General features: G+C 41.0%; 1 protein-coding gene across 3 annotated transcripts in view; it reads right to left on the bottom strand.

Moving 5' to 3' along the window:
- pvrl2l (PVR cell adhesion molecule related 2 like) overlaps positions 1–14,804 on the bottom strand; it is a 375,359-nt gene extending 360,555 nt beyond the window's left edge. For 2 of the 3 annotated variants that reach the window (XM_042011546.1, XM_042011544.1), the window contains exon 1: positions 14,155–14,804. In XM_042011546.1, the coding sequence (XP_041867480.1) occupies positions 14,155–14,242 (88 nt within the window). In that variant the 5' untranslated portion in view covers positions 14,243–14,804. The remainder of the gene's footprint in view (positions 1–14,154) is intronic. The other variant, XM_042011545.1, reaches the window with a different exon arrangement.
- Between the last annotated feature and the right edge of the window lie 462 nt (positions 14,805–15,266).

The raw sequence follows: 15,266 nt of genomic DNA, 5'->3' as shown, positions 1-15,266 counted from the left end.
TTTTAGTGTCCCTGTGTCTCTTTCCTTATTATACATTTATTTTTCATTTCAGTCTAGGGTTTTAATGTTTTTATTGTTCTATCTTATTTTATTTCTTTTTTATTGTACTTTGGTCAGCCACGTTGCTGTTTTTAAAGTGCTTTATAAATACAAATGGTACGGTATGTTGCTTAGCTTTTCAGAACTCCTTCATAGGCTTGTACACTAAAAAAGAGCTCTGTGAATAAGTTTGGTAAACCAACATTTTAAAATATTTTTTCAGCTATTCATTTGGTATTCCAATTTCAAGACATTTGATAGAAACAGGGCACAACCTGAAGACCTGGTGTTGCCATTCAGTCCTCCTTTAGTATACAGCGGCCTCCGCAGCCGTCAACAGCGTAAGCGGTTTATAAACTGGATGGCTGGATATTGGATATTCTAATTTCAATGCAGCAAGCAGATTAGCAGATTATTGTCATAATTGCCTCGCTCATAATAACACTGTTGCTCCTTTTGTTCACCTTCATTGCCCCAAGACTAATTTAATACCATTTGTAAACCATAGCTTTAGACTTAGACGCAGCTCAGTTTAAGCTCTTTAGATATTGTTCCCCTATAATGAGGAGGATGATGCACTAATAGCACTGACATTACTAAGTACCAGACATAAAGATTCAGGTGGTCACAGTCACAATATCCCGAGCATCCCTTGTCATCTGAAGCTGGAAAAAAACTAAAAAAAATTTTTAGCATTTCCAATTTTTTTCCCAGTGGTGGAAGAAAAAGTGCAGCCAGAGTTTACAAGTCTGGAAATGGATTTCCGGAGCATCTGAGAAGAAATTTCACACTAATGATTTCTGAGGCTTTGACATTCGACTTATTTAAGTTTGCTTTGTTTTATCTCTAAAGAAGAAGTAGAAGAAGAAGAAGAGATTAGGTCATTCATATTATGGATATAAGAAGAAAAAGCTGTGTGTGTGTGTTTGTGTGTGTTGTTCTGTCTGTCACAGTGACTCACATCCTCACCCATCACACAGTCCACAGTGGCTGTATCATTGCAGCAAACAGAGGGACCTTGTCACGAGCACGCTCAAACTCTCGCATGCATTCAGCCGTCTTTTTGAGGACATTCTCCGTCATGATGCCTTCAGTGCCACCTCATTCAAACGGTCCCGACTAAACGTGTAATTTCAACCTTTAAATACCCACTTCTGTCTCAGCCTTAACTTAAGTGGAATAACTATATTAGAGCACAGCAGAAAATGTTGGAAATTTAGAATAAAGGCTCAAACGGTTATGTTTGTTATTTAGGGGAGGATATTTAAAAGAATCTTGGAGCCAGAAAGTGTAGTGCTTTTATAAAAATGGTTTGTTCATCCCTTTAAATATGACCCATAACAGCATCCTTCATAACAGGGATCCTCAAGGCCCGCTGTCCTGCCCCTATGATGATATCACTAATCATATCATTACTGCAATATTCAGCAATGATGATGCAAACTGCACATTTACTTTATGTTGTTCAGCTCTAGTTAAAGGTACAACACCTTCCTTTTGCATTGCAACTTCCACCCAAATGGATGCCACTTTTATCTTGAGCTGCAGCTGCTCTTGTGAACACGAAAAGAGGTCATCTATTATTACATATCATTTTAGATCGTTTTGGCCTGCATTTTGCATGAAATTAAATTGTAACACATAATCAAAACTTGTTAAATCACAATGTTTTAAAGACCCCAAAAGCAATGCATGCCTACATTTCTCTGTAGCCTTGGCACCTTGTGACAAGTTGATTTTATTCCTTTATTATTTATTATTTTACTGTCTATTTTTACTTTTACTTTTGCTTTTATCTTATGTATTTTCTTATTTATTATTAATTGTTTTATGCTTCATGTACAGTTGTATGCTTCATGTCATGCATTAATTACTTTATTATGTCTTTTACAGCTGTTTTGTACTGCACTTTGGTCCTGAGAGGCTGTTTAAGTGCTAACAAATAAAGTTGGATTAGATCATCATTATGCTTTGCATTGCATGAAACTAAAAAAAGTGCTTTTTCACAGCTGTGACGTATTCACGTGGTTAAACTTTGATATAAATGAATATATGGTTCATGTCAAACATTAACTCATTTGATGAGTTTCTGGCACTAATTCGCCCACATTCAAGGTTCAGGGAGAAGGGAAAAGTCCAAGGAGGTCATTGCAGCAACAAGGTTTGACTTGTGGTCTTCAGATGACCCTAATAGAGCCCACGAGCTAAAACACTGCACCATTCTTGTTGGGGCACTGACCTCTTCCAGTGTTACCAGCTTCTGCACCTTCATCATGACATCAATGCCTTTTTGAACATGTGGGGAAACATCTCTGTCACGTGTTTTACTGCGCGACTGAGCGGTTTCTCTTCAAGGCCAGGCAAGTTTATTTGTATAGCACAAGTCAACAACAGGCTGATTCAAAGGGCTTCACAGAGAAGCATAATTTAAAATACAAAGCAAAAGAGAAAGGAAAAGGAAAGAACATTAGATAACAGTAATAAAACATGATCAAGTTTAAAAATTCAAGCTTAAAAGAAACAGTGCAGATCATCATACAAGCACAAACACACACACACACACACATTAGTGCTGAATGTGGATTCTGTTAGTCATCATTACTCAGCTGAAGCTTTTTCCAAGAAACTATTATTTTAATTGCTGAACACACACTAACACAATAAACAAAGTTTTGTTTTGGTAACATTTGCACAAACGCATCAGAGCTCCACATGTGCAGTGAACCTCACGATGCCGACAATGACACATGGGGGCTGCAAAGATGACAGATGTTCAGCTGCAACTATTTGCAAGCAGCAGTCTCACTAATCTGTTTTGCACTCATTTGCTCTAATTGAAGAGGACTTGGACTGGATCAGCTTACACAAAAAAAGAAGCAGCCAAAGACACTTATGGCTGACTGACAGGTAAGCATTCCCCATCAAAAGCAGAAGGGAGGAGAAATAAAATGAGCTATGAGAAGAGGACCCACAGGGCCTGTTGAAAAGCACCAGGCAATATCTCAAGTCATTTGACAATGATATACTATTAAAGAGGAAAATAGAAAAAAATCCTCCTTTGAATGAGCGTGTAATTCTATCATGCAAATGAAAAGGTTCATTGGTAGTTGCTAAAAGACTGGATGTCTGCTTCCATCTGGAATACTGAATAATAATAAAAGAACATTAACTTTTTGTGCAGAAGAAAACTATTTTTGATTCACAGGAGAAATTTATTCCCTTAGATTTAGATTAGAAACGGTTACAGACAGGAGGTAAGAAAGGATTCTTTTCTTTTTTTTGTGGTATGGTGGTATCAGGATTCTGCAGCTGTCACTGAATCTCTCAATCAGCACTTAAATTAGTGAGGGATGCGGAAGCAATTAATCAGGTTTAGCAGCAGCCACCAGGATGAGGCCAGGGAGGGGGGAGGGGGGCGACCTGTTCATGTACTGCTGGATCTGAGCTGACTTATCGGATATTTATGGCTACATTAGAGTAAAATAAATTACTTTCCATTTAAGAAAATGACACTGTGGATTTGATTGGAGAACATAAGGCTAAATTCTTCCCATAGACACATCATAAATTTGAGCTTAAGCAGCAGCTAATGTAACCTTAAGCAGCTCGCCTGAGGCAGTGAAGAGGAGAGGAACATAGAGGTCTGAATGACTCAAACAATTCTCCAGCTTTTATCTATATTCCCATTTGGACTTTCATCTAAAGTGGCAAAAGGTTTCACTTTGTTCATGTTTTTAGCAATATAACATTTCAGCATTGATTTGCACACAGGCAACAGTCACACTAAAACTTAGGATGTCAAGTAGGTCAAATAAAACAGATCATAATAAAACTTTCCCTGCAGAATACAGAGAAAACTGCAGGGCTCTGTTCATAGCAGTTTAAACAAATGAAATATCAGTGCTGACTAACAACCTCTCAAACGAGAGCAGGGCAGGACCAACCCTTGATTTCAACAAAGAAAACATAGCAAATAAGCATAACTGATACACAGCGGCGTGCAGCTCACACCAAATCACAGCAGCTCTGGGTAATAAACCGGCTGCACTTTCACACCAGCAGCTGCAGATTATTGCCGTAGCTGTACTGGAACAACGCTCCAATCATGCATGTTTGTAGGTGGAATAAGAAGCAGGGGCAACCTATCCTTGATGAGGACACACACATACTCATTTACATATAATAACAGCATGAGCCATAACACCTTGACTGTGAAAGGCTTGATATGGCATAATTAACTCTGATTTATGGCTTCTTTTGGACATATTGAGACTTTTTCACTTTATCTACACAATTCGGTGACATGCAGGCTCTGCTCATTATAAAGGAAAATGCCAAAAAGAACAATTTGGTTGCCAAAAGAATAAAGAAATGAGAAATTTGTTAATGTATTTAAGTAGAAACAAGGTTTCTTTGCCTGTGGTTGGACAGAATGCTGAGGAAGGGGCTGCAATTCTGCCAATCAGATCCAGGCGATTCCCAAAGTTAAGCCAGTATTCTAGAACAATTAAATCTAAATATAAAACCTTGTGTGAAACAATCCAATGATCATAATGATCAAATATATATTACAGAAAGATTCACTTTCACCAGAGAAATGGTTGGAATGTTGATGTGATTCCAGGCATGTAGCCAGGTAAGAGAAAACACATCCACAAGTACAAATATAGATCCATTACACAGATCTGATGCTGTATTTGTGGTGACCTCTCACTGGTGTAGAGAACATGTCAAGCTCTCCTAATGAAGGCCGACAGGAACCCATGTCCCATTGTTATTATAAAATGTGGACCGTTTCCAGTCAGTCACTTGACAGCTGCAGAAGATTTGCAAGCCTGTGCCGAGAAAAAAATCCAGAAACATGCAGCCTGACAAACTTAATTGTCACATCGGTGTCTGTGTTTTCTTTTATTTTTTATAACATGCAACAGCTTTGTCTGCCAAGAAAGCCATTCATTTGCAGCCAGGTTTGAAGTAACCACAGCCCGTGTATTGAAAAATGACAAACAAAAAAGGGATTTAATTACATCTGGCATGCATCTGAGAATGAATGGGGTAAAATGTGCTGGTAAATGGGCTGTAACTTTAAATGACACTGGGATTCTCTCTTAATGTGCTCGTGACTCACGTAAAAATGCTTTCACATGCAGTCACATGTAAACAGGATATGGAAAAGAGATGTCGTTTCATGCAAATGACAGAGTATGCTGTCAAACCAGTTGCAGATGATCAAGATTATTGCCATCCCCACACACACACACAGAGGAGATGCAGTCAATTTAAGCAATAATATCGAAGCAACCAGAGGTGAGAAAACATCCAGACTGTCTGCCACACACAAATCCTTGTCTTTAGCCCTGTTCCACTTTAACATTTCATCAATACAGACAGAGCCTCTCCCTCTCTCATGGCTGGCTATCTGCTGACCTCCACATCTTGCTGGTAAAAGCTTCCAGGCTGCTGAGAACTGGACACTTATTTATGGACAGGGAAGCAGGGATAAATCAATCCCGTCTCTATTCTTTTCCAATTCCATTTGCATTACGTCAGTGGAGGTGTTGAGTTTCTTTATTTCCTCGGAAAAGAGATTTTAGTCTTTCTGTGCTTTGTTTCTCTGAGTGATCACAGTCAGCACCAACTGGGCTTGATAAATTACAATTTCCCTCTGGGATTAATGAAGCATTTTTCATTTCATCTTATTTAAATCACTTTTCAAGCAGCTACAAAGTGGTAAAGACATCATTTTGATAATTTGTTCTGATGTATGTTTAAAGAATATTGATGTTATGAGGAGAATTTTCACAGCTAGCCAAAAATGCTTTTAACACAAAGACCGTTTTCAGGACATCGAACCTGCAGCAGCATCCACATTAACTAATTATAAAGTCATACCAACCTAATGAATTACATCTTGCATATCAGCTACTAAATGTTAAAGAATAAGGGTCTAGAAATAGAGCAGTCACATTTTAAAATCAGTTGACAATGGTTTGGCCTTTCTAGTGCTTCAGTACTTGAGCCAGGACAGGAAATTGACTTTTTATCTAACAGGCTTCTGGGTTCAGTACTACAGCCGTAAAAAAGGTTTCACTTTCAATCTAATCGCCTCGATTACAAAGAGGATATGACCAGTTTTCAAACCGGCAAAAAAGAAAGACATCAGTGGAGCGACAGTGGACAGAGAAGGTGCTTCACTGGATTCACATGAACTCAAATATTTGTGATTAGAAGAAAATTACTGAGGTCTAAGAGTGAATTTTGCATTAACCTGTGGGATTAAGATTGATTTTTATATTTCTGATAAATTATTTAATATAGTTATAGTTTTTATAAATGATTGTAGCTCTTATGTGTCTTAGAAAGCCATAGTTGACTAAAATATGTCTATTATAACGATAATATTCATAAATAAACAGGAATTTGTGCTAAATGTTTATTGAAGATGAACAAAAATACAGTAAAACTGTAAGATTCCCAGATGCATGAATTCATGTCTCAGTTGAGGATCTTGAGAATTGGCTTGATTTTGCTTTTTGTTTTTGTTGCTTTGTTCTGTGCTCCAGTTAACCTTGTTAAGGTCCCTGGGTTTTGAGTTGGATATTGTTTCTTGAATTAATGTCTTTTTAATAGAATTTCAGGCTTTGATTTGGTCTTTTGTTTCCTAATAGGCTCCTCGCTCACTGACACAGATTTGCTTTGTTAGTTTGATTCAGACCTGATGTTATTTCCTTTCCTCTGTTCCTTCTTTTTAGTTAAATTCGGGTTAAAGTTTCTATTATGACTTGCTTTTTGTTCTGTTATCTGAACTGCTCTTTAAAGATTTCATGTTATGGTTTAGGTAATGTTCTAGTTCAGGGATCCCCAACTCCGGACCTCTTGGGTCAGTGTCCTGCAGGTTTTAGATGTTTCCCGGCTGCAATGCACCCGAACCAAATCATTGGATGATTAAGAGTCTTGTGAAGCTTGTCAACAAGATGTTGGATAATTATTTCATTTGAATCAGATGTGTTGCACCAGGAAAAACATCTAAAACCTGGAGGACACTGGCTCAAGAAGTCCGGAGTTGGTGATCCCTTTCCTGGTTAGTCTACTTCCTGTTTCATGCTGTAGAGCAGGGGTGTCAAACTCTGGTCCCCAGGGCCCACTGTCCTCCAGGTTTTAGGTGATTCCCTGCTCCAACAGACATGATTCAAATCAAATGGACCCAACAACTTGTAAGATTCTGCACAATGACCCAATGATTTGAGTCAGTTGTGCTGAAGCAGGGAAACAACTAAAACCAGGACAGCGGCTTCGAAGATTTGACATCGCTGTTGTAGAATTTGCTCATTATTCATTTAACCTCCTCTTGACAAGGCCTATTTTTTCTGCACTGACAGACCTAAAATAAACTAAGTCTATCTCCACAACGACAGGGGCTGTATGTATAACCTTAATTTCAAAATGAAACTGAGACAGGTGAGATAACTGCTGAAGTATCAGGATCAAAATATGTGCTACTGTGTCAGTAAATTCACCTGGAGCACTGTAGAAAATATAAATATTATCTCCACATTACCTGTACCTGTACATGCGGCTCTTGTCAAGATGAGGTCAAGTTTAGGCCTGTTATCATGTCCCACCAGGTATCCAGATACTGTTTGCCACTCGTGTTTCCCATTTGTAATCCATCAGTGTAAATACTGCAGGTTTGCCGTTGCTCAGTGCCAGGTCCCTGTTGTCATCTCGGGCTCAGCACTTGTTTGGATTTTGTCAGATTTATTTAACATTTTTTCCACTTAGAATACAGAAAAAAATTTAAAAAATAATGTCAACTTTCTTTTATGATTTAACACCATTTTGCTCTGTCATACTGCTGAAGCGCTTGATTGTAATTTGAGTTGATTCTGTTCTTCGTATTTTAACATTTTTCAGCACTATGATGCTTACAAAAAAGAAGTCCTTTTTTTGTAAAAAGGGGAAGGGGGCTCTGTTGCGTGTGGATGATGAGTGGTGCCAGTCTGGCTGCATCTTATTAATAAATGCTGTTAATGGCCAACACTCATTAGCGTTTGTGCAGCATCCTTTGTTGTTGTCTTTGCATTGATGCTGACTGCAGATGAAAAGTAATGAGTTTTATAACCACCAACATGGTCCAATTTCACGAACCGTGACATGAAATTTAAGCGAAACTTTCCCATTTACCCTCCTTACTCCTGGAAAAAGTCCTGCCTACAGGTGCTGGAATGGTGCAAATGAAGCAAACAAACGTTCCTGCACTTATTTATCGCCCACATGGATACAACAGGAAATGTCACAAAGTCACATCACAGCCTGATCCACCGCTGCACTCCCACTCAGACGGGAAAAGCTGTTTCCATATTGTCACTGAAGAGCTTCATCAGGAAAGGAAACGGGACGAGTAACAGGAGGAGAAGGGATATACTACGGGTGTTCTGTGGAGCTGGTGAACGCCGGACGGGCAGACAGAGCAGGGATGCTTGTCTAAACAGTTTTACACTTTTGAGTTTACCCACAGCTTCCTCCCTTTCCAAACAATGAGGCCTGGAAGAACTGAGAGCAGCAGCATGGATGGAGAGGAAGAGGAGGGGTGGGAGTAGGGGGAGGAAAGGCTGGCACTCTTTTTAATTCCACCAAAAGCTGTTCCAACAAAAGGGCCCCCACTCGGGAGCCGGCATGGAGCAGCAGCCAGCGCGGCTGGCTCAAAACAGGGTCGTGGGCTAAAGAATGAGTGTGAAATAGAAGGCGAGAGAACAAGACTGAGGGAGTAAGAATGGATGAATAAAAGAGTGAGAAAATGAAAAAGAAAAAACAAAAGCTTGGCTGGAATTTCTTTTTACCCTGCATGGTGGTAAAAGTCAAACACAAGAGGGGGGCCACATCGATTATGTTTGTGTATATGCATGCTTGTGTGTGCATTAAGAGATTTGCAAAGCGCTCATGATGCAGAGAGAGCCGAGTGAACACAGAACCGAAAGAGAAAACTTTCCTCCTTCCATCCTTGGATCAGATCCGTTGTGATTCATGGCCCTGCTATGTTCTCTAATCCCTCTTCACTGACACCTGTTTGCTGAAGAATCACAAAGAAATGCCAAGGTGTTAGCCATGATATGGTTTATTCTCAGAAATGTGATCCAGATTTTGCTTCGTAACCCATTTCCTCAAGCATAAAAATCGAAAAGAGGGAAAAAATGCTGACTAAGTGCAGACTCATACTTGCTGACTTGTGGAAGGCGGAGTGACGAATTAAAATCCTAGACTTTCAGCAGGCTACACTTGATAGAGCGTTTCAATACGAGCTGCAACATCTTTCACCAATAACAGCTAAGTTCTCCTGACAAACCAAACAAAGACCTACAAACAACACACATGGTTGCACAACAAAGGGGTGGGAAATCTTCTCAGCCACATAAGCTGTATCCATGACAACCGGTTCAAAATCTCTAAGACTGACCTGCCAAAGAGACTTCTCCTCTGGCCGGAAGAGCTAAAACAGGACCGAGAGTATCAAAACCAATCCCTGGGTTAAGAAAACTGTTTTATGCAACCTTCTGCAATGCAAAGTTAGATCATCACTCATTTGTGGGAATTCATTAACATTTTAAATCCATGATCAATAAGAACACCCAAAGAAAAAAATGTGATGCAACACTATGTGGAAGTTTGTCAATTAATGAGTGAAAAGGTAATTTAGAGGGAAAACTTGTTTTCCTCAACGCAGCACATCTCAACACAGGCAGGAAAACATCCAGTCAGATGACAGCTCAGACAAAGATAAAAGAAAATGACCTTAATTCTTTCAGCCCCCAGCATCACTATGGAGTTTGTGTTGACATGACTCATTCATACACTCTCAATTAGCATCAATGGTCACATCTCCAGGGGATGATTATTGCTGCAGGCCTCACAGGGAAGAGCCATTGACATTTGATTCTCACACTGCATGTCAGCGCCCAAATCTACTTATTTTTGGTCCCAATACTACTCCAACTTGGTTATATAATGCGATTGGTCCCCATTTAGTTTTAATTAGTGTGTAATCTAAAGGATTCTTATAATTAAAAATAATGTTTCAAGGGTCTCCACCGAATAAAACGTCTACATGTTACAGTTATATATCTGCTGGTTTCCTTAGCTGGAAATATCAACACAGTTATTATAAACTGGACTAATGTGGGTCATATAATGGATTTGTTTTAATTGGATTATAATGAATTGGATTGTATTATAATTAAACTGGATGTGTCTTTAAAGTGCCTTGAGATGAATTTGCCATGATTTGGCACAATACAAGTAAAGCTGAATTTAATAGAATTGTTCACATCATTAAGTGCTTCCAAATGGGAATCCAGCAGCTTCATAATGCTGATGGATGAACCTCTGCTTCTTGAGATATGTTTCCCTCATGGCCCCACTATTTGATCATTCTCTTTTTATGCAGGGATATGGTGCCCATGGTCACGTGACCCTTCACCATGGGTCATTTCAGTGAGTAGATGACCACTACAGCTAAAGGAACTTGGACTGGATCTTTGTCTTTCCCCTTCCAGCCACAAGAGGTCTGGGTCTGTTGTTTTTATTGTCCTCAGTACGAAGCTACAACATCTGGTCCAAATATGATTTATTAACTGTGAGAAAAGTCTGTTCACTAAACTGAGTAAATTATTGGCAAGTTTAAACAAGCTGCTTTAGAAATGATGGCAAATATTCTGCTTCTGGGATTCATCCTGTAATAAATCACCTAAACGATAATTCACAGTCACAGCACACGCTTGGCTGTACTGGGCAGCTCATAGGTGCATTTCTTAAACCCTCGCTTGTTTATGAATTTTAATTACAGCAGTAAAACTGTCTGCTTTTCCATCCATCCACCTTCCCTTCCTCTGGCTTTCATCCAGATTCAAGTTGTAGTGCCACGCCAAGAAACACTGTCCAGATTTCCTCCCCCCTGCAACATTTTCAGCTCCTCTCGGGGAAAACTAATGCACTCCCAAACCCCAGAACAAATAAATGATGTCTGCGGCGGATATTTTTCTGGGTGTTTACATTTAAAATGCATCAGATGTTACATTACTAAACCACATATTTTTCTTGTCCAAGTGTGCCTTTGGGTGAAGAGAAACGCTGGTGTTTATTTCAGATTTCATGCTCAAACCTAATAAAGTTGCCTATTGATTAGTTCTTCTACTTTGAAAAAAGCCATCTTCTGTATTGGTTTCCGTTCCTTTATCTGTTCTCTGTACCTGCTTTATCCTGTTCAGGGTCACAAGGGCTGCAGCTTATCACAGTGAGAGCCGTGGTACACTGGACAGGCCATCACTCCATCACAGGGCTAATGGAGAGTCACACAACTGCGCACACACATTTAAACCAACATTAAACTTCGGTTTTTGGACCGTGGGAGAAAATGTAACACCTCGAGAAGAGGACCTGTACTTTAAACACAAGAGGAGATTCCCAACAGAGAGGCTCCAGCCGAGGTTCCTGAATGGGAGCGACACATCAGCAGAGCCAAACCAGAGTCACATCATCTGCAACCAAATATGCAAACAACATGGTGCATTGCAAAGCAGACGATGAGTCATTAGTAAGGGCTCTCGATAATCAGGCCGTGCTGCTCTGTGAGCGATAATCATCGGCCGCCTGCTCTCCAAGTGATAAGCTAATCAGCCCTTCGTCTCCACCGAGCCGTCAAGGGGACTCATCATCATTGACATTTCAGCACAGGATTGAGCCTGTAGAGACGGGTCTCAGAGGAGAGGGGGGCACCTGAAGTGACATAATTATCATTGCTGCAGAATGATATCCTCTCAACTCTATTTAGTATTTTTTTTTCACTCAAGGTTAACATGGTTCTCTTAACATTACAGTTTTTGTGCTGCCATTAACACCTGTTGCAGAGTGTCGGTCAATTTTCCACATAACTGCATCATCATATAAACACACAGGTGGTCACAAACGAAGCCAAAAACAAAAAGTAGAAATTCTGTTTGCATTCAGTCACTTCCTCACGGGCTAAGTAGCCACAATGTGACTGTGGTGGTTCTTCCTCCAACAAGACAGTCGTGTTGTTGCACGTTCAAATTAATTCATAACCTGTGGGGATACTGTCATGACAATCTGACAGCTTTCTAACAATGCAGACCGGATGCAGCATCGTCTCGGCTGAGGGGCTGTCATCCCCACACACCGACCTTAGCTTCACGCCTTCAAGCACTGAGGTCTGCAGCTCCACAGTGCTCATTTTCACACTGGCCTTTTCCAGCTCGGGTGCTCTTAACACTGCCCCAAATATGCACCAGGAGAAAGGAAGTCAAGATAAAGCTAATTCCCATCAAGGTTAAATCTTCCCTCTGCTGTCTTCACCCACTAAAAAAAAAGATTACAGTTCACAGACTCACCTATTATGCAACAGATGCTACAGCAAAATGCAAAGCGGAGGCTCTGTGGCTCACAGCCTTGAAATAACTTGCCCTCCCATTTGCTTTGATCTGGGAGGCATGTCTCTGAGGAGCGTCGACGCACAAGATGACATATCTCCCAGCTCCATTATGACCCATCTACTTTTTCCTTGGTGACAATTTGGGGACAGCTCTGACAGATGATACTAGTTACACCCAGGTGAAAACAACAGGCTGACAGATTCATGCTGACGGTTCGGGCCAAAAGATTTCCATATCCATCACTACCAGCCCGACTGTCAGATATTTCCTACCTCGTCTCCATTGGGAATACATAACTGAAAATTGCATTTAATTGAGGCATATTAGTTGATGTTATGTGACATCTGAGAGAGATTATCTCCATATTGAACAAATCTAATCTCACAGGGAGATATTGCTGGTTATCCATAACCAGGGGGTCATCACTGCCCTGCAGCTCTTAGACCGTTTCCTGCTTTAACCCACCTGTCTCAAATAAATGTGCTATTAGCAGGTTTGCATTGAAATTGAAGTCAAGATGTTGAGATCTGTTTTGTTTGAAGCTGGTGTGTTGGAGCAGGGAAAGAGCAAACACCTGCAGGGCAGTGGCCCCCTGAGGACCAGGCGGTTAAGGTAACATAACATTCAGACTGTGTTGAATTGGGTTTGCTTCACATAACAGCAAGTTTACAGAGAAGCTTACCAGCAGCAGGCTGCTCATATCAGTCAATGCAGGATTAAATCAGATACAAATCTGCTCCTGAGCATTGATACATTTTAAAAGAGAAATAGGATTAAAAGTATTTTTTACACCTTTTTTTCTTCATTTGAGTTTGAAATTTTCCTGTGTTTTGTGCTTTTTTGGTATTATTGCTTCAACCAAAAATATATTTTTACAATATGTTAATTGACTTTAAAGGAGCATTTTGAGATTTTTTGTGCATCTATTCCTCTTTTAAACTAGATGTCAAGCTCTAATAGCTTCAAGCAATGTCACATCTGATGGCATTTTTCCTCTTTTTATTTATTTATTTAATATAACAGAATCTGTTTTTTCTACCACAATCCTTTTTTCAGTCATTCTTCCTGCAGTTATTAAAGTAGGTTTTCATGAAGGGCTCATGACAAGCTTGTATGCATTGTTGGGGAGTAAGGGCCAAATAATCTTCCTCTCCTACTGAGAGAAGAGTAACAGTCGCCGTGTTATGGAGAATGCGGGCACTAATTGCTGGCATTATTCTAACGGTAAGTAATCAGACCTGCGGTTGTGATTGCGCCTTATTTTCACTACACACTTTCCAGAAGGTAAACGCAGATTACAGGTCAGTCGTGCAGGAAGGGTTTGCAAAGGCTCAGAGAGGATTAGGTTTCCTGAACAGTCACCTGCCGACCGAAGCAGCATGAAATTAGGACAAAAAAATCTCCACACACGCCAGGAGAGCCACACCTCACATATCATGACTTGAGCGCTGTGTTTGAATCCTGGCTCTCATCAGTCTGGTTGAGAGTCCAGACCTTAAACTTTTACAACAGGTATAAGTCAGACTAACAGCAGCCAGACAGGACCGAGACATGACACAGCGCAGCGTGCAGCGCGCCTGGAAAGTACGGAGCGCAGCCCATGCTCATGGCACGCGGGGCTCGAGGAGCTTTCAATTGTTCTTCAACACGGCTCGGCTCAATTTCACCTTACCTTGGGCTGCAAGGATGATTGTTGCTGCCACCAGCCAAGTGTTTGTCACCGGAGAGACCCGGCGGTGCGCGACGTAATCTGTCGCCATTCTTCTCAACAGCAGACAAGGTGGACGCTAAAATCCACAACAGCGTGATGATGTGCCGCAGCCGGAACACCGGGCTCCAGGTTATTCCTTCTCTGACCCGTGAGGAAACTTTTAAGAGCTCAGTTCAGGTCTTCAGGGTTGAAATCAGTCAAGTTGCAGCTTCTCGTGCCTTCTCTGCATGTCCTCCTGAATCCGGACCGCGCTCAGTTTCCCTGTCTCCCCCCCTCTGAATGTCTTTAATGACAGGAAGAGTCTAACCCCTCCCCGTTGTGGTCTGGCCGCAGCGCACAGGTAGCCCGCGGCAGGTTGCGTCCGATGGATTCGGCGTGACCGCAGAAAGCGGAGCGAAGCAGAAACTAAAGTGTGGAGGGAGTGTGTGAGAGAGTCGGCGGAGCGCCGTGTGTTTGGTGCGAGGAGCCGAGTGGGGAATATCAGAGTGATGTCAGCAGAGCGTCACCAAGAGGACTTCAGCCGTAGTACCCAAACCGAGCACACTCTTGACTGAGGTTCTAGTTCGGAGCGTGATGAAAAACAGTTTACGCAGGGACGTGTTTGCGCGCTGGGTGTGTTTTGTTGACACCCGAGTGTGTGAGGGAGCGAGCAGATGAGAAAAATCTGCACAATACAACATGATATTGTGCGCAACAATGGCTCGCCCGTTGCGGATGTGCGTCCAGTTCAAGTTTAGCAACTCTGACGTTTTGCTGATATTTAAATTTGATGCTTTCTTCCTGTAGGCTACTAAAGATTGGCCAACTTCAGGATTAATTTCTCCATACCCAAGGACGTTTCTGGGCGTGAAAGACAGGGGGGCTTAGCCGTCAGGAGACAGCATGCAAAGTTTCCCCCATCAGCCAGTGGTAAAATGATGATGATGATGATGATGGGTTAAAAGCAACGTTTTTTAGCAGTTATTGTAATGTTCTTCAATGGCTGTAATGTTATAGACCCAAAGCTGTGTGGGCCATCAAGGATGTCACCATGCCCACACAGTACAGTGAGTTAATATTGATACACATACATA

This window comes from Melanotaenia boesemani, chromosome 17 (assembly GCF_017639745.1).
Source record: "Melanotaenia boesemani isolate fMelBoe1 chromosome 17, fMelBoe1.pri, whole genome shotgun sequence".
Classification (NCBI taxonomy): Eukaryota; Metazoa; Chordata; class Actinopteri; order Atheriniformes; family Melanotaeniidae; genus Melanotaenia; species Melanotaenia boesemani.
Note: the sequence above shows the minus strand (reverse complement) of the source record. Positions and strands in the feature narration are given on the sequence as shown.